This window comes from Crinia signifera, chromosome 4 (genome assembly GCF_055691185.1).
Source record: "Crinia signifera chromosome 4, ASM5569118v1, whole genome shotgun sequence".
NCBI classification, from domain to species: domain Eukaryota; kingdom Metazoa; phylum Chordata; class Amphibia; order Anura; family Myobatrachidae; genus Crinia; species Crinia signifera.
The window spans coordinates 65,814,177-65,834,801 of NC_139220.1; the positions used below are offsets into that span (position 1 = coordinate 65,814,177).

The 20,625-nt window shown below is 44.8% G+C and overlaps 1 protein-coding gene across 3 annotated transcripts in view; it reads left to right on the forward strand.

Annotated features, from left to right (window-relative positions):
* FGF18 (fibroblast growth factor 18) overlaps positions 1 to 20,625 on the forward strand; it is a 359,051-nt gene that overhangs the window by 259,367 nt on the left and 79,059 nt on the right. For all 3 annotated transcript variants that reach the window (XM_083181815.1, XM_083181814.1, XM_083181816.1), the window contains one exon: positions 2,448 to 2,634. In XM_083181815.1, the coding sequence (XP_083037941.1) occupies positions 2,448 to 2,634 (187 nt within the window). The remainder of the gene's footprint in view (positions 1 to 2,447; positions 2,635 to 20,625) is intronic.

Genomic DNA, 20,625 nt, shown 5'->3' on the forward strand with positions numbered 1-20,625 from the left:
CGTTGTCCTCATCTCCTTATTGTATCCTTCTTTTATTTACTTTTGATGAATTGTATATTGTTCTGTATTCATGGCACTGAATTGCAATATTTTAATTTACAGCGCCAAATCTGTCATACTCAATACCTTCTCAGCCCCTGAGGAAGTCAACGTTTTGACGAATCGCGTTGGGACAAACTTTTATTCTGAAATAACCAATCATTGTTGTCATAATCAATGTATTGTAATTTATTTGTTGCCTAAGCGGCATCTTTTTATTAAATGTATTTTATATCTTTAATTGTATCAAATTACTGTTAGCGCACCCTGAACTCTTTCACTCTCATTCCTAAACACGTTTGGGTCCCGTCTAACAGGGGATCCTCAGAGGTGCTGCTTCACCAATTTGTGTGCGCGGTTTGGGTCTCTTTGTATTTTATATATACACGCCATTGGTGGAAGGATGTCGATCATAAATGGTATAGAATGGTCCAATGTTAATATGTCCAAAAAAGTTTTGGAGGAGATCCACCAATGAAGGTTCCTCAAAGGACATGTAAATTTGTTCAGATAGGTTGGTGCTCTGTGATCTTATTCACTGTCAAATATCATATAGAAACTCACCATCTGAACAAATGTACATTCCTTTGAGGAACCCTCATTGGTGGATCACCTCCAAAACTTTTTTGGACTTATTTACATTGGACCATTCTATACCTAGACAACCTTTTGTTGAAAGCTCCATCAAAAGGAAGTTTACTCCAGAACATTACAGTCATGCAGAATCTGCTACGGTTGGATCCTAAATTCCCCCAAGTCGCACTTACAGATGTTTCTTTTTCTGGGTATGGTGGTGGACACAAAGAAAAGTCCAGGAAATCTTCAGGAATAAAGTGTCTGTCCTACAGTAGTATGTCCGTTTCCGTTTGGTGCTTCCACACAGGAGGGTGTTGGTACATCTGTTGAGATGTACATACATTGATAATACAGGTCCAGCTGGAACACTCTGAAGTGGCACTGGCTATAAGGAATTGCTTGAAAAGCCAGTCGGAGTGTGGTGGCTTTTGAGATAGTTCCACTCCAGGATGTTCCAGCTTGACCTGTTGTCTCAATGGTTGGGATCTCACCTTTTCCTTCTCAGGAGAGAGAAGTGTCTCTCCTTTGGTGCCTGGTGTCCTATCCAGGTCCATGGATGTCATAGCGGCGTCCCGTATACTGGCACAGGCGTTTGGCACTATAATGAAGGACTGCTATTCCTTTGTCAAGTAATGCTACTCCTACTTCCTGGTTAAATGGTTACCTAGGATACGAGCACCACAACAAACAGGAGGAGTACACATTTGGACATTAATACCTATCGCCCATGGAAAGGAGTACATGGTGATATAACTTTGACATTTTTATTCAATCACTTTCAAGGGTGATTGATATCACGAGAACCACCTAAGCGCTGGAGAACAGTTCTTTTTTTCTTTCTGTACTGTTATTGTTAGGTGTTATTGAATGGCACCTTAAGAATTGTATATCGAGCTGCTTCACGGTGTTAATATAAGCGCACCTATTCACAAAGTCACTCCATTTTCCACTTGGTGTCCTCTCACCTGCTGGAAGGAAAAAGGTTTGGAGTGTGGCATTGGGCACTCAAAAACAACAACACAATCCTCAGGATAGGGAGCAGTGACCTGTAGTTCACACTTTTACAGGTTTTCCATAAACATTCTATAGCTGAGGGCAGTATTTATGATATATATGTAGATCACCAGGTGTTGCTGGGACACGTCCAATCAGAGGCAAAGGGGGATTCCGCTGGCCATTTTTCCACCACCCGGGATGGGAGCTCTGTAAGGATAATTCCAGTGTCTGCTGCTAGATGAAGGAGAAAAGAGGGTTTTGGTACTTACATTTAAATTCATTTCTCCAATTCCACAGTGGACACTGGATGGCCACCCGGTGCTGATCTCCCTGCCTACCTGAGTGTTTGGGTGGAGTGTCTGAGGTTCAGTTATATGTTTTTTTTTCTTTTCTTTCAGACCTGTTATGTGTACTGTTTGTGTGGTCTCTCCCACTCTCCCTCTCCCATTGGTTCTTCAATCTGTCCTCGGGCACAGTTAATAAGACTGGCTTGAGGAGGGTACAGAGGGAACAAGCTGACACACTACTGAAAAATTTTAAGTGGTACCTCCCAGTTAATGCACATCTATACCCACTGTATAAAAGGACATTGTCAGTGTCTCCTGTGATATCTGATAAATGGATTTAACGATAAGTACCAAAATCCTCTTTTCTATGTGGGTGGTACTCAGGAAGTAAATGAAAATCTTAATGTGAAAAATGCAAATCCATCAGGACAAAAAAAATTAACTGAAGAAAGGATCTTTTGTGTATTAATATAATTTGTATTTTACTATATATAATATAATATAACATATATATAATATAATTTGTGTAATGTATTTTGTATCCCCCAGATGTTTGCTTTTGCTGCTGAGGAAAATGTGGACTTTCGTATTCATGTGGAAAATCAAACAAGAGGAAGAGATGATGTGAGCAGAAAGCAGCTCCGACTTTACCAGCTTTATAGTAGAACAAGTGGAAAACATATTCAAATACTTGGAAGAAGAATAAGTGCAAAGGGAGAAGATGGTGATAAATATGGTAAGTTTATTTGCTTCCAAATCTATTGTCAAAAGGTTGTCAGATGTGTGTATATATATTATTTTGTTAACAATTAACAATGATATACAATTTTGATGAGTACCCTGTTAAGGATGGAAAATAAGTGTTTATTTGTGGTGGCCTTTGAGTGATATGTCAAATGCTGGTTATTCACACCTGATCACTGCTCTGCTAAATTGCAGAGTTCTGCCATCAAGTTATCGCCACCCAGCCAGATTTAAATCTAACACTGTGCAAACATGTGAATTGCTTAGCAGGGCTTGCGGAAAGCTGGATTAATTCGCAAGCTGAATCAAATGATTTTACCAGTGTGTGCGGAGCGGCTGTGATAGAAACAGTCGGATCGGGGCTGGAGCTGACGTCACACACCTTCCCCTCAAACCCCTGGACCTGCCTGCATTTTCCATGACACTCCAACAAAATGGCCGGTTACCACCCCTAAATGCCGTCTTCATGTCAATCAACTTGCATACAACCAGCGATCAAAAAAGTTGCCGAATTTTATCGCAGGATTGCCTCGCACATGCGTGCTACGATCTGTACAAATGTGCAGTCTATTGATAAGCACCCAGCCTGCGAATTCACAGCTGTGTGATCAGGTTTTCCACAGCAATACATATTTGCATACCAATTAATAATTTAACAACTATAATTAGTTCACTATTTCATAAACATTTTATTGATACAATTTAGCAAAGAAAAACATTACCTGTGGTGCTACATCAGTCTTTTGCTGATTCCAACTTTTGTTACCATTTCTTGTAAGATGACCATAGTATTTTTCTAAATGATTTAATGTGGAAAAATATTTCACACCAATACTACCTTTAGCATAAATATAACTCGCATTGCATGGTGCGAGTTTATGGAAGAGAAAACTTGTAAAGAAACATATTAACAAAAGTTGAAAAAAGATGTCAGTCCATCGAGCTCAACCTATTTGACTTGTAACTAGTGATTTGAGTAAGTCACATCTATATGATTCCCTTCATAATGTAAATGTAATGTATCCAGTTTTGATTTAACTTCATTAACAGTAGTTGCTGTAACCACCCCAACCGGCAATGAGTTCCAGAAATTTACTGCTCTAATGATGAAGAATCCTCTTCTCAATTCAGCACGGAATTTCTTATCCTCAAGCCTCAGTACATGCCCGTGTGTCAGAAGCAAGACCTTTTAATGAACAAATCATCTCCCAGTTCCATATGATTCCCAATTCTGTATGTGTACATGCTAAGCATATCTCCTCTCTACCTCCGTTTCTACAGTAAAAACGTATTCAGCACATCTCTGTATTCTAGTGATTCGAGACCTTTTACTAGCTTAGTCGCCCTTCCCTGTACATATTTATGTCCTTTTCAAGGTGCGATGCCCAGAATTGAACACATTATTCCAAGTGTGGTCTCATCAATGCCGTGTAAAGTGGCACTATCACATTGGCATCCCTTGAATACATTCCCCTTTTAAAGCATGCCAGTGTCCTGTTTACTTTTGCTGCTGAACTTAAGCAATGTGCACTATTACCAAATTTTTCATTTATGATGACCCCCCAAGTCCTTCTCCACAGTAGAATTCCCTATAATAACTCCATTTAGCCTATAAGTAGCCATTTAATAACTCCATTTAGCCTATGTGTATTGACCCACATCATGTAGTAGCCTCAAACTTGCACTTTGCAGACTATTACATTGGCCAAGTTGTGGGCCAAACTTGCACCTTCAAATGTGTGAACCATTTTACATTTGAAGGGCAAAAGGTTATATATAGGTTCAAACTTGGGATGCTGGGTGTGAGCTGGGTCTCAGCAGCTGCTGACAAGTAGCAGGGTAGTTACCACTCCATTGTTCCCTCATTGGTAGGGTGGGTGGATTATTGCCTGCTATTTAAGTATTGTCACCAGGTTTTTTTTATATTGTTTTTTATTATGTTTAATAATAATAATAATAATAATAATAATAATAATGATATTTATATAGCACTTTTCTCCCAATAAGTGCTTCACCATTTTTCTCTACAGCTCAAAATACACAACAAGCTTAACAGTAGATATCAGTAAAATGCTTGAGTAAATAGGTAGGTTTTTAGTCTATTTTTAAAGGATTCTACAGTGGGGGCATCTCGCACTGTGCGAGGAAGAGAGTTCCATAGAGTTGGAGCAACAAAGTTGAAAGCTTGACCCCGAGATGAATTCAGAGGAATTCTGGGTACTGTTAGTAGTCCTTCTTTAACGGATCGTAGTAATCGAGTAGGACAGTAAGGAATCAGAAGCTGCTGCAGGTACCTTGGGCCCTGGTCATGTAGGGCCTTGAACGTGAGTAAGCCAATCTTGAAAACAATTCTCCATTTTACAGGTAGCCAGTGAAGGGAGTATAGAATGGGAGTTATGTGGCAGGAGCGGGGCTGGTTAGTTAATAGTCTGGCGACTGCATTTTGTACCAGCTGCAAGCGGTGCAATTATTTTTCTGGGAGACCCAGGTAGAGAGCATTGCAGTAGTCTAGGCGTGATGATATAAATGCATGTATGACTTTAGGCAGGTCTTCTGAGGGAATTAAGTGCTTGATTTTAGCTATATTCCTTAGATCAGTGGTCTCCAACCTTTTTTTGGGCATGAGCTACTTGAGACCAAATAAACTGCCTGAAGAGCTACTAAAATAAAAAATAAAAGAATTCTGCCTAATAACTGAAAAATGCCCGTTACACATTATGCCTCACACTGTAATGCCCTTGACACATTACGCCACACACTGTATTGCCCCCGATACATTATGCCACATACCGCAATGTGCAATATGCCGCATACATACCTTCCAACACTGGAGGCAGAGGAGAAGGGTCATTTGCGCATGCCGGAGGAACGCGCCCGAAATTAGGGGGCATGACCTTCTATCGTGGTACTCCTGCGAGGCCACGTCCCCCATTTTTTCGCTATTGGGCTTGGCCAGTGCTCTGAGAGCTGCCAGCCATGCCCCCAGCCTCTCTGAATAGACGCTGTGTCCATTCAGAGAGGCTGAACTGCTGCTGAGAAACAACCTTGTCCAGTGATATCTTATCCAATGTGCTAGCACTACAGTGGCGGTGCCAGTGGCTGGCCTTTAAACAAGGCGCTTCCCTGTTTAAAAGAGCCTGTGTGTGGGGGAGAGTGCAATGGGTGGTTGAGGGGGGTGGGTGAGGAGAGTGAGCAGGGTAAGGCAGTCTGTGGATGAGGGGGGCGGGGGCCACAGAAGTGGAGAAGGGGAAAGAGAGCAGGAGAAGAAAACATGTGTGGGGGATGCCACAGATAGGGGAGATGGGGCGCCTTGGATGAGGGAAGGGGGGTGAAAGGAGAGAGTGAGCAGGGGGAGGCAGCCTGTGGGGGGAGAGGGAGGGCTGCGGATAGAAGAGGGGGGATGTGAGCATGAGACGGGAACCTGTGTGGGGAGAGGGGGATGGGGGGTGAGGGTGCCATGGTGTGTCGGGGGGCCGTGGATGTGGGAGGGGGTACCAGAGAATTGTGAGCAGCAGAAGGAAACCAGTATAGGGAGAGGGGGTGGGGAGTGACACGGAGGGGGGGGGGGCGCAAATGGTGGGGAAGAGGAGAAAGTGACAGCAAGACCCTGTAAAATAAATAAGAAAGTCTCCATACAGAGCCTACCCTGTTCTGATACATGTCTTTGTGGTGCTGGACCTGCTGAGCAGATGCCTCGTGGAGCCTCGTCTAGTGTCAGCAGCACAGGCTCTCCAAGATGCTGAGTCTCTCCAAGATGTTCCCCACCTCTAGCATCTGACAGGGAGTGCAGCGCTGCAGGTTACCCAGCACTTCCGGGTAACGCTGCAGCGCTGCGCTCCCTGTCAGATGGTAGAGGTGAAAAATTACCTCTAGCGTCTGTCACAGGGGGAGGGAAAGGCAGCGGCAACGTACAATAGTGGACAATGGAGGGGCGGGCAGCAGCGGACAAATGGAAGGGGGTTGGCGGCTGACAATGGCGGGGCGACCGGACGGCTGACCGGGCACAGAGCAGTCGAGCTACCCGTATCGCTGCGACGGGTTGGCGACCGCTGCCTTAGATGATAGAATGAGGATTTGATTGTGGCTGACACCTGGGGCAAAATGTAATAGGGTGAGAGTTTCAGAAAGTGAGAGATTTTGGTAGAGGTTTCCCCCTTTTTTTAAAGCAGCAATCAATTACACTGCAAAATCAGGTTGATTTTGCCATGTAATTGATTGCTGCTTTAAAAAACATGGGAAAACTCTCCCAAAATCTCTCACTTTCTGAAACTCTCACCCTATTACATTTGGCCCCTGATGTTTAAGTGTCAGGCCACTATCCAGGACCACACCAAGATTCCGCACATGATCAGAGTTTTTTAGAGCTGTGCCCCCCAGCGTAAGACCTGTTAGTTGGCTATGCTGTCACTTTGTCCTGTGATTTATCAGGACTTCTGTTTTATCTGGGTTCAGTCTCAGCCAACTGGCACTCATCCACTCCTGGAGCTCAGCAAGGCAGCCATTTACGGTTGTTATTGTGTTATCAGTGCCTGGAGCCAGGGCCGGATTAACAATGGGCCTGATGGAGCTACAACTCCAGGCCCATTCTCCAAATAGGCCCATTTTGTAGCTGAGGGCCAGGGCTTTCCAACGAGCCCAGCCCTGCGTCGCTAGCCCCCCGGGAACCAGAGATACCGCCAGGCAAACGTAGAATGTTTTCCCCATAGGATAACATGGAACCCGCTAATTCCGACCTCCACCCGGTTCCAACGGCTGCCAGTTCCCCCTCCGGCTTCACAGAAGCTTGAGGTTTCCCAAATCGCTGGGCCTTCAATCTGATACCTGGTCCATATGGGTTCATTGGTTAAAGAGATATTGCGGGTAAACCAATTTTTTTTGAAATTTCTGAAATGTAATTTAATGGCTGTTCATGTTGTTTGACAGATTTCTCTGGAACCAAACGGCCCAGTTTCACGGGACCAAAATCATTCGAAGCCTACATGTAAATGGGTCAGTTGGTTCCGAAGATATAGTTTGTTGTTTAAAAGGGGGTGGGGGTGGTTTTCTCCCCCCCTCACACCAGAAAATGCAGGGACTAGGCTGGTGTAAAACGGGCCAGTCCGGGAATGTCCCTGCATGATCCTGGGACCATATTCACGGGTAAGTCCCTGCATTTTCTGATGTGAAAGGAGTATTATTTCAAATATCCGGGACATGCAGTGCTCTGAATACAGCCGGGCTGCTCTCTGCCTGGCTGTCAATGGCTGTCATTTCTGCCCGACGGCGGCTGTCCCCTAGTTCCCGCAAGCATGTATTCCCCCTTGCCAATGAGCATGTAATCCCACATGGCAATGAACATGTTGGTAAGCAACACTTATGTAGCATCATTTTTAATAGGCATAATACGTAATGGAGATTATGATGTGTGGCTTAACATGTAATGGGCATTATGGTGTAAATTTTTTATGCCCGCCTTTGGCGCACAATGTCCATATTTATGGAGCATATTTTGCATTATCGCTCAATCTGTTTGGTATAATGTGAATTTTGCCTTAATCTGTGTGGCATAATGTGAATTTTCACTCAATCCGTGTGCCATAGTGTGAATTTTGGCTCAGTCGGTGTGAATTTTGGTTCATTCCATGTGGCACAATGTGTAAGAGGCAAGTACAGTATAAGGGGGTTACTATTGTGTTGCATGATTTGTATAAGGGTTATATGGTGTGGTAAACTTAGGTGACCACATAAAAGGTGCTGAAATGTTGTCTACCAAGTTTCGGCTTTCAGTAATTTTTTTTATGACTGAAATGCCGCCTCACCCCACAAGTATCTTAGGACATCGGCACCCTGCGGGTGCACCTTTTGAGGGCAACCGCCAATATATCTCCCTGCATTTTTCCTATGCCAGCCCCCTGCCTTTTCCAGACATATATAATTAGTTGAAAGTATTTACACAAATAGAGACACACCTATGAGCAGACCACCCAACCAGAACACTGGTCACGCCCCCCCACATTATTAGGTGCTGGTCACAATCCTTATTATTGTGCATAATAGGCCCTTGATAATTTTCAGCTCCAGGCCCATTTACACCTTAATCTGGCTCTGCCTGGAGCAAAGGACAGGTACAGTTGTGTTTCATCTGCATAGCAGTGGTAGACCAGGCCATGACGTCTTATTATGTCACCCAGTGGGAGCATGTATACTGCAAAAAGCATGGGAGAGAGTATAGAACCCTGTGGGACACCACAAGACAACGGCACTGGTGGTGACGAGTATACTCCCGATGAAACTCTCTGTAACCTGCCAGCAAGAAATGATTTGAACCAAATAATTATATTTCTTATTAAATATTGTGAAGTCCAATTGTCACACATTGTTAATCCAAGGTACCTTAGGAGTACCATGCGCTGCTTATCATTCTTGTTGTTTGTTCCTTTTACATTTGGCCCTTTGTGTCCTCACTGTTTGCCCATAAGCCATATGGTGCAAAATACAAAGTTGCAGATGAAACAGTGTATAACGTGGCATAAAAAATTGTGTGATAGCTGCATTGTAGCACTTCTTACATATTCAGACTCAGTCCCGCACAGATGTACAAATGTTGCACATCACATTGATCAGTGTAATCTAGCAATGTAATTTTGTCACTTTTTTGTATTATTATGCAAATAAGTCACACGTTTTGAGCAAAAAGGTGGTCAGTGCATCTGGTTTGCTCAGAACCTGGCCCGTCAGGAGGGGTAACTTGACTCGACTGAAGCAACAATAACAAAGGACACATCTTTATTTTGGCAACTGTGTACTCCCTTTAATGGGAGGTTTACAGAAACCAGGGCCTGCTCTACAATTGGGCAGCTACATAGGTGCCAGGATCTGAGGGGGTACAAAATATCAAAACATGGAACAGGTCAACATGATATTGGTTGAAACATATATGGTTGACAAGTTTTCACTTTTTTTTTAAACTTTTGCTTGATTTACCATCCACGTGGACTATGATTGGGGATAGTAAACTAAGCATATGTGATGCAGAAAGATGAGGGGTGAAATTGACTAAAGCTGTGTACACACGGTACACTTATCGCTGGCAATATGGTGGCTGAGCCACCATATTGCCAGCGATTGGTGTGTGCACCGGCGATAAATCGTCGGGTGCGCTCTCCCGTTTTCAGCCCCCTAATGATCGCTGGTCGGAGGAGCATGTTCCTCCGACCAGCGACTTTCCCTGCCTCTTCTCCCGGCAGTGTGTCATTTTCATCAGCGACCATCTCTAGTCACAGATGAAAATGGGACACTGAGCAATATGATTGCTGAGCAATATATTGCTAGCAATATATTGCCAGCAATCATATTGCCCCAATGTGAAAAAGAATACCAACAGTATTTTCAAGCGCTCCCTTCTTCCTGTATCACAATGTTACTTCATCAGAAATATTTCTATTGATTGCTCATGTAACATAAAAGAGGGAAGAGAAAAAGAAACCACATATGGGGCCAAATGTAATAGGGTGAGAGTTTCAGAAAGTGAGAGATTTTGGGAGAGTTTTCCCATGTTTTTTTAATGCAGCAATCAATTACACTGCAAAACCAGGTTGATTTTTGCCATGTAATAGATTGCTGCTTTAAAAAACGTGGGAAAACTCTCCCAAAATCTCTCACTTTCTGAAACTCTCACTCTATTACATTTGGCCCTTGGTGTGATAACTTCAAGATTCAGTTTCTACCAATCATAGGTCTTTATATGGTGAAAACCGTACCCTGTGCTGTGGTCCACTAAATGAATGGTGGACTGTTAACACTTTGGTTTGAGGGAGTGATATAACTCTGAGGGATACTCCAATCCTCTCCAAGTTGTTCCACATAGAGAAACCAAAGAGATAGATGTCCCGAATGGTGAAATACGTTTTTTTAATATTCAAAACAATACAGCAAAAAACAATTGGGTGTAACCAATGGACTCTCACCGGATGAAATGGTCTACTTTGCAAAAGCAGACAAACAGAGCATAAGATGACAAACCACAGGCGTCCCTGGATGCTTGCTGTAAGTATTCCAATCCTGGTGTGCTGTCCAGTGTTCACAAGTCCCCTCTCCCAACGCGTTTCAGACTATGAGTCCTTTATCAAGGCATCATATTGCCCCGTGTGTACGCACCGTATGATGGGACTTCTACTTCACATGGGATGTTGCTACGGGCAACCAATCAGATCCTGTCTATTATGTTCTCGAGGGTGCTAAATAAATAAGAAGTAGATTCTGATTGGTTTCCCATAGCAACATCCCCTGTGAAATAGAATCCCATCTTTGTAAATTTCCCCCGAGGTGTCTTACTAGTGCATGCATGCACAATACTCCTCGGCAATATGTTGTTACTGGATTCCTAAACTGCATCTCAGGAAATTTGTGGAAATCTGTTGCACGCCGTCCGGGTGTCCCTGCACCCGGACGGACGGCGAGCTCAGTGTCATCTGACGCTGCAGACGCAGCGTCATCTGACGCGGCGGGGGACGCTGCCGAGCAGCGTCCCAAGCCTCGCTCGGAGGCTAAGCGTCGGGGCGTTGCTAGGCAACGTCCCCGAGCTTCCGCCCGGCAGCCAGCAACGCGCGCGCCTGACGTCTGTGCTGGGCACAGACGCCGGTTATAGCTTATGCTTCTATAGCTATCGCTGCAGCTATCTTAGTACTCAGCTCCCCGGTCCTCTGGGTCCTTGGTCCCAGTTTCCTTTTCAGGTTAACCCTTGCCGCAGACTTCCTGGTCTCCCAGCCTGTCAGCTGGTGTCTGCCCTTGGATTTCTGTGTTCCTGTAATCCCTGGACTCCTCTGCTGTTCTCCATCTTCAGCCTGTGAGCCTGCAGTGGACCCACAGCCTCCATCTTCCGTGGGTCACGTAAGTGCTCCAGTGGAGCCCAGGTCTTATTCTTCTTTGGTCCTCCGTGGCCTCGCCCCTCCGTGGGATTATCCTTGTTTTCCTCTGTTGTGTCCTTGTCCCTGTCTTTTGACGGGTATCACCTTTCCCCCTACTGTTGTTAGTGTTCCGGTTAGGCAGGAGTGTCACCATTTATCTGTATCCCTGCTTTGGGAGTCACGGTCCCTTTGGAGTGTTTTTGGGGACTCCCTTATACCCACTGGTGTCTGCGACTAGGTCACACTCCCCGTCTTGGCCTGGTGCCGGCAGTCAGGGGCCCATTACCAGTTAGGTCCATTAGTCAGCTTATCCTCTTGAGTTCCCCGTGGCGATCGCTTACCCCTTGTCCCCACATAAGACCTGGCTGCATCGGGGTCGGAGCGGGCCTAACTCGCTCCTTCGAACGCGGCGGCCACAGGTGAAGCCTAGCTCCGCAGGGGTTTGCCATCTGCCTCGGGGACTCAATAGAGAGAGTGTAGGATCCGCTGTGGCCGTCCTAACCGGCGGTCCCGGCTGTGGGCTCACGCCCTGTTCTCCCTCCGCCTGGAACCAGTGTTGTCCCTGGTGCCCAGACCAGAGCAGCGTAACAAATCTTGTGTTAGGACATTTAGTACTGCTACGAAAAGCAGTGTTAATAAATGTTTTTTGCCCAGGTGACAATCATGTTTTAATTAGTATACCCCCTAGACACAATAAAACAGAAAATTCATGATTAGGATTAGTTAAATTCTCAAGATTGCATTAGTAAAAGTTTAACTAATCCAAATAATGATCTCCCAAAGATAGCGAATGTCCTGTCAAACCAGAACAGCTTATTGTGACACCAAGTCCCCACAGCCTCCCCCCACACTCTGCTGATGGTACACCCAGCATGCAAAAACCTTGCTAAAGCCAAGATTTTAATGGAGTATAAAGCAGATGGATCCCAATGAGATGCTTATCTCCTTCTTTAACTTGGCCACAGTCACCCTGTCATCCACCTCTGCCATGGCCATACAGCAGCAATGATGTCATCCTTGGTGGATTTGGATCAGCCACAGTGCCTCTTTTTTTTTGTTAAGGACCGTTTCCCACACCGCAATTGTGCAAATTACTCAAACACGGTGGTTTGACTTCCCCACTTGTGCAGTTATAGAAGTTCATGGCTCTCCAGTGGCCTCCTGTGAAAATGCTAAATTATTTTTTGCGCAGTGCTGCTTATATAGTTATTTCCCTTACATTTAACAAGACCTTTAGTTATTTAGTTCCAGTACTATACTGTATACTGTATGTATTATAGAAACTAGCAGGGCAGAAAATAAAAAGGACAAGACAAGTTAGTGCAAAAATTGTAATTCATTATATAATGCGTAAAATACATAGGGGGAAATTTACTAAGAAATGAAAATACGGCCAATGCCTGATACAAATCCATATGACCAGCATCGGCCATATTTTCAGGGAAAATACAACTCATAAATAGAGCAGATTTACTAATCTGTCGTATTTACGGGATTGATATTAGCCAAATGGAATAGGCAGCTGTATTGGTATTCGTATTTGACGGCCACTAAATACAAATATGAATCGGCAGCCTGCTTGGATCAGTCATGGATCACGTAAAAAAGCCCATAACCAGCCCCGGGCTCAAAGAGCTGGTTAAAAAATTCACAAGGAAAAATACGTAGGGGATCCCCAGAATTTTACAACCAGCAGCAGGCTCAAGGGCCGGTCCTAGTTCCCAAAATACAGGGACAAAATTAATAGGGCCCCCTTATTTTGGCAACCAGCACTGGGCCCAACCTGCCAGCAGAGTAATGGCACAGTCGGCGGACACTTATTATATAAGGTCATGTGGCCAAACTATTTACCCCCTGACTGATCAGCCCGGGCAGGGACCCTGGGGGAGTGGGGACCTACAGGATTAACCATGGCCGGACTGAAGCCCAGAGCTGTCCCCGGTGCCCCAGGGCGGTGGGTACCGGGCTAATTCCAGCATAAAAAATAGATAAAAATAATGTAAATTGTTGTGGATCTACAAGTCCCAGCAAGCCTGCACTGCATTCAGGGACTTAGAGAACCACAAGTCCCAGCATGTGGGAAATGAACCCTTTTGCTGGTACTCCCAAGAATATTCCTGGTTATGCGCCAGTGTGGTAAACTGGTAAACCCAGAAAATTCTTGGAAGTGGCACTGCCTGCACTCCCTTCCTGCTGGGCAGCACTGCTGAGTGCTGAGATCAGTGCTGCACTCAGCTTCAGCTGTTGCCTGGCTCCTGCTGCCTGGCCCTGCCTCCTCCCCATGGCTGTGTGCGGCATGAGCTTGCTAACATCATGCCGCACACAGCTGGGTTGCCGGGAGCAGGGCCAGTCAGCGGCTGATGGAATGCTTAGCGGCGCTGCCTGGCCTGGGAAACGCAGTGTGTTTGTGTGTGTGTGTGTGTGTTGGGGGGGGGGGGGGGGGCAGGGGGTTAGGGAGCGCTCCCAAAAAAACTTGCCAACTAGACCCTTTAACCACTGAATTAATTTATGTAAAATATTGTGAAAAGAATGTTCATTTCTGTTATTATTCATACTGAAAACATTTAAGTACTAAATACTCTTCATAAGGAGACTAAAATATGCAAACGTCACACCTGAAAGAGTTAATGTACTAAATATTGTTAAAAAACGTATTGATGATAATTTATTTTATTGGCTAGCCCTCACAGAGGAAGTAAATAAACACGAGCCAGTAACTCCACCAATTTGGACTGACTCAGACATTTCCTGCCAGAGACTAAAGCAGTGGGGGATACTAACTTCTCTGCATTTGAGGCGGTGGCGTAACAATAGCCCCGCAGACCCAGTGGTGGCGGGGAGGCTCTGTATAGGTGTGGGTGCCAGTGTCTGCGGGGGTATTGTAATGCCACTGCCACTGCCTCCTGCTGGGAGCTCACCTGTGATCGGAGCCCGGGACCCGCAGAAGATTTGTCTGTGTTCCCGGCTCCCCTGTCCCCTCCTGACTTCTGCTTCTAATCTAAACGGATTATCACAAAATGTCCACCCCCATACAGCAGAAAAGGGGCTGTATGGGGGCAGACATTTTGTGATGGTCTGTTTGCATTATACACTGGTGCAAGAAGCGGACAGGGGAGCCAGGACCACAGACAAAACAGGTGAGCTCCTGGCAGACAACTTTACTGCGTGGGTGGGAGGTTTAACTGCGAGGGGGGGGGGGGGTAATATTTTTAGTTACGCCACTGATGAGGAAAGACAGTGTTGGAAACAAAGTTAAGGTGACTAATAAAGTTTGGGGGCTCGCAGACAGAGCAGGAGAGGAGGGGATGCCTGCGTGCCTAAACGGCGTTTATAAAATGGGGCACTGAGGAGAGGAAGAGAAGTTGCTGAGGAGAGCTTGGCAAAGCAGGAGTGTGCTGCTAAGCGGAGCACAGACTGTGGCTGAATGGAGGCTCTTACCCGTTAATCTTCAGGAGAATCTCGGTGTTCACTGAGCTCAGAACAGCCACTGAGAGGCAAAGTGACAGCTATATTCACTAGACAAAACTTACAACAGAGGGGGACAGAGCAGGACAAAGCTTATAGGAATCACGAAAATAAATAAACACAGACTCACAGATGGTGTAATGGTTAGCTTTACTGCCTCACAGCGCTGAGGTCATGGGTTCAATACCCACCATGGCCCTAACTGTGCGGAGTTTGTATATTCTCCCCGTGTTTGCGTGGGTTTCCTCCGGGTACTCCGGTTTCCTCCTACAATCCAAAAATATACTGGTAGGTCAATTGGCTTCCAACAAAATTAACCCTAGAATTTCTATGTGCACGTGTACATGTGCTAGGGAATATAGATTGTAAGCTCCACTGGGGCAGGGACTGATGTGAATGTTCAACTATACTCTGTAAAGTACTGCGTAATATGTATGCGCTATATAAGAAACTGTTAATAAATAAATAAATAGGAAAACCTGCAAGTACAGTACTTAAAGTTGTCTACATAGAAAAGACTGTTAACACTGCCCTATGTCATAGGAAAACTACAAATTACAACTTGGCTATTACAAACAGCAGCTTCTCCAGTTACACACAAGCACAGAGGAGAGACTAGTGTTTTGTATGAACACTCAATTCGTATTTATGATGATACAGCTTGTGAATTCTAGTGCCTTTATTAAAATAAGATGGGAGGATGATCAGTCTACGAAAGTAAAAGTGAATACATGCAATAATCCTGATTTATTCATAAGTTGACCTGAGAAAGAGTAGTAAAGGAAAAGTTTATTTAACTATTCAGAAGGATCTGGATAGTAGAAGGGGGAATTATGTCAAAATTATGTTTGTTGACTATAGTTCAGCATTTAATACAATAATCCCTTCCATACTCACTCCTTAGCTGGAGATCCTGGGCCTCAGCCCATCCCTGTGTTGCTGAATATTCAACTTTGTGACAGACAGACTGCAGGCGGTACGGATGGGCAACCATGACTCACCCTCGCTCACCCTCAGCACTGGAGCCCCCCAGGGCTGTGTTCTGACCCCCCTGTTGTATTTTCTATATACTTACAACTATAAGTTTGCAGACAACACTGTGGTGGTGGTGGGCCTGATCTCTAACAATGACGAGACAGCCTACCTTGAGGGGATTAGCAACCTGAAATCTTGGTGCCAGGTCGACAATCTCTACCTGAACCTCAGAAAAACTAAGGAGCTAATAGTGGACTTCAGCACAAAGCAAGAGGAACTACCAGCAGCTGACCATCGACGGGACCCCAATGGAGAGAGCAGACAGTTTCAGGTATCTAGCTGTCTACATCACGCAGGACCTGACATGGTCCTGTCATGTTTACTCCCTGGCAAAGAAGGCCCGGCAGCGTCTTTATCATCTTAGACGACTGAAGGACTTTAGACTATCCTCAAGGGTACTAAAGAATTTCTATGCCTGCATCACTGAGAGCATCCTGACAGGAAATATCACAGCCTGATTTGGAAACGACACCAAAAAGGACAGGAAAGCTCTCCAGAGGGTTGTACAAAAGGCACAGCGTACCATCTGTGTCGAGCTTCCACACCTGGACACTATACAGCAAGAAATGCTGGACCAAAGCCAGGAAGATAATGAAGGACCTCAGCCATCCCAACAATTGACTCTTCTCTCTGTTGCAGTCAGGGAAACGCTACTGCTCATTGAAGGCAAACACAGAGCGAATGAGAAGGAGCTTCTTCACGCAGGCCATTCGAGCCCTCAACCAAAACTCCTAGAAGCGGGACTTTCTTTCTTTATAGACCTACCCTACACATTCTCTTTACACTCTTCACACTCCAGGCATACTTTGCACTATTCTGCACACACAATAACCACACTCTGTGGATATCATTGTTTGCATACCGCACCGACACTTTACAACCTTATATATGTATATTATCTACTTATCGTAATGTATAATAAACATTTCAGTACATATTGTACTATGTATAATTTTGTATGTGACATAAAATTTGATTTGATTTGATTTGGGTCTAGCTACAAATTCTTTTATCACCCTACAAAACCCATGCTCAGTGACTTTATTACTTAATTGTTTCCTGGAACTTTCTGTGGGAAATCAAGTCAATATAAAGCACAGGACAGTCAGTTTTCATTTATTCTGCAAGAAATAAATAAAGCATTTGCTCTTTTAAGTACTTTTAACAAAGAATCTAGTTAACCTCAACAGCGACATTATTTATATTCCCTTCCCTTTAGAATATAAACTCTAATGAGCAGGGCCCTCTCTCCTCATGTGCTTTTCTTAAGCTGGGTACACATATGTACAATTTCATTTTTCTTGCGACCGTTCGATCGACCGAATTCACGTTCGGCCGTCCGAAACATACGACCGATCTGCGCGTACACATATGTACAATTTTACTTGCGACGTCCGATGTACTCCCGTCCAAACAATCGCAAGAAAAAGATTGTACCACCGTACACACTCTCCCGTTCTGGCTATTGGCACGATAAAAATGCACACAACATTATCATAATGGGCTGGATTAAAAGAGCATACCAAAACGAGGCGTGATCACGGAACAAAGAATCGTTCGTGTAGTACAGTGAATAGAGCCGTGACTATTCAGATCATTGCTAGCTGTACAGGATATACGTACGTACGTTCGTCTATCGGTGCATTTGGGCCTTTTTAATTATGAGCTTGAGGAGAAGGAAGGCTCGTGCGTGCATTTTGGCTGCTATGGCCATTAGATTGCAGGCTATTAAAAAAAGAAAAAGGACCAAGAATCGGAGCTGCTGGACCAGAGACTGGCTTCTGAGGAGAGACACCTTCTCCCACATGCCATTGCTACAGGAGATACGGGAGAACAATCCTGATGACTTCAGGAATTATCTCCGTATGGATGACGCTACCTTCATGGAGCTGCTGACACTGGTTACCCCTTTAGTAGAGAGAGAGGACACCTATTCCAGGAGGCCTATTTCTGCAGAGCAGAGACTGGTGGCAACGCTGCGTTACCTGGCAACAGGCAGGACCCTTGCCGACCTGAGATTCACCACCGCAATATCATCTCAAGCGCTGGGGTTGATAATACCAGACACCTGTGATGCCATCGTCCAAGTTCTACAGGACAAATACATGAAGGTAAATATGGAAATTACATACATGTCCCCCATATGTATAGCTGTGCACATACCTGTACCCTATATGTATATCTTTACAATGCCTGTTAATTTAATCTTTTACACCAGTGGGTGGGGGGTCATTTTGATAAGGCGGGTAAAAGCTTTGAGGCTGCAATGGGGGAGGGCTGATGGGTCTAAAATCAACCCAACAGATTATTAATACGCATATACTTTTATATTGCAGTTTCCATCGACCAAGGAGGAGTGGCAAAATATTGCACGTGATTTCCGTGATCTTTGGAATCTCCCTAATTGTGGTGGAGCTATCGATGGCAAACACGTCAGAATCATGCCCCCTGCAAAGAGTGGCTCTTTTTATTATAACTATAAGGGGTTCTTCAGCATTGTTCTAATGGCCATCGCTAATGCCCGATACGAGTTTGTATTTGTGGACATTGGGAAAAATGGTAGAGTTTCAGATGGAGGAGCCCTGGAGAATACATTTTTCCATGACAAACTGAAAATAAATGAACTGAATCTGCCAGAGCGGACTGAAAATGAGCACGGTTTGAACTTTGTTTTTGTGGCGGATGAGGCCTTTGCATTGCACCCTAATGTCCTTAAACCCTACCCACAAAGGGCACTGAACAGGGAACGACGCATTTTTAACTATCGCCTGTGGTTGAAAATGCGTTTGGGATTCTGAGTAATAAATTCAGAATTTTTCACAGTGCCATCAATCTGCGCCTAGATAAGATTGACAAAGTGGTGCTGGCCTGTTGTGTGCTGCACAACTACATGCGCAGAAAAGCGGTGCACACACAACAACTGGGGGCTACAGTGGACGACAGCCAAGTTGTTGACGAGCCTATTGGTCTGACAGCTTTGGCAAATAATTTAAACACCAGAAATGCATCAACGCAAGCAAAGTTGTCAAGAGACGAGTACTTGAATTATTTCAATGGTGTTGGGGCTGTGGAGTGGCAGAATGACATGATTGCTTAAAAATGTACGTTTTTGTCATTGTAAATATATTGTTTTTTGGTGTGTACAAATCAATATTTTGCCAATAAAATTTGTATACTCACAGTTCCGCACAAGTTGTCCTCTGCGTCTTCTTGCAGCAAGGAGGGGGAGGTGGAGGCCGAATCACGGCAAGTGAGTGGTAGTACTCAGGTGCCAGGCATTCCTGGAGGGCACAATGCCACGACACCTGGAGTGCAGACTGTACCCAGTACTGGTGTTTATGTACTAGCAAGTAGTGGCTCCACCACACCTATTTCTATGCCAATTTCTCCTGGTACTTTTGTACAGTCTCCAGGAGCAATACATGAAGGTAAATATTGAAACAACATGCATGTACCCCATATGTATATCTGTGCCCTATAGTCACCCTGCATGGTAAATGATATTTTCACACGGACACCAACTAGATTGGAGAATTTTTAATTTTTATATAAATTATTAATTTATAAACTTATAACAAATATAACATAAATAACAAGGAAATAAATAATAAAGAAATACTTAAACATAAAAATATTTAAACTATATTATTAAAACAATAATGCAATTAAATCAACTATATAAAATATTTACATCTGGTGTAAACTTGTCCCACCCCATAATCCCCTGTATCCATCGGTGGTTGGGAGGGAGATGGACTTTCCACTAAACTCTGGAAGGGGCCACCAGGTGGACCTGGTGGGAGTGTATTAGCCGACGTTGCCGGTTGGTGCTGCCTTTGCCCAGTTGGTGGCTGGAAATGTTGGTACTGCGGATATTGCACCAGGTGAAATACCGCTTGTTGGGGTATAGGGGCAGGGCTGATGGGTTGAAATTCAACCCTAGGCAGAGGGGTCTCATCGGTGAGCCGTGTGTGCCGGGACAGAGTCCCCACACGGGCCCGGTACAGCGTTTCATAAAATATGCGCTCTACCTCCACCCTTGTAGCCGGGTCTAACTTTCGCAAATTGTCAGCCAATACACTCCCCACCCGGTCCGCATCATCCTCCTCCATGGTCATCAATCTGTTGGCAGACTCCAGGATCTTGGTGGTTGCCACGTCCGCAGCATCTGGAGTCTGCCTCGGCCTTTTGCGCCCTCTTCTTGATGGTGCTTCTGCTGGAGGTTGAGCGCTTGTTTAAAGTTCAGCGCTGGTCGTGGCGGTTGGTGTGGGGGTGGAGCAGAGGGCCGGTGAATGCAGCTGTGATGCCACCTCCAGCGATGCCGAAGATTCCTCCTCGGCAAATAGCGATGGCTGTAACAAAACAAGATGATGTATCACTATCGATTTTTAAGACTTCCATATATTTTTATATCTACGCAGAAGAACGCAGCCCACACACCACCATGTTGCTGCCATGGATGAAAGTGAGCTAGTTGAAGAGGCGTTATGACTGGCATCTCTGGAAACTAATTATTTAGATACCAGACATACCAAATACTAATTTAAATACCAGAAATGCATCTATGCGTGCTAAATTAACCAGGGATGAATACATGC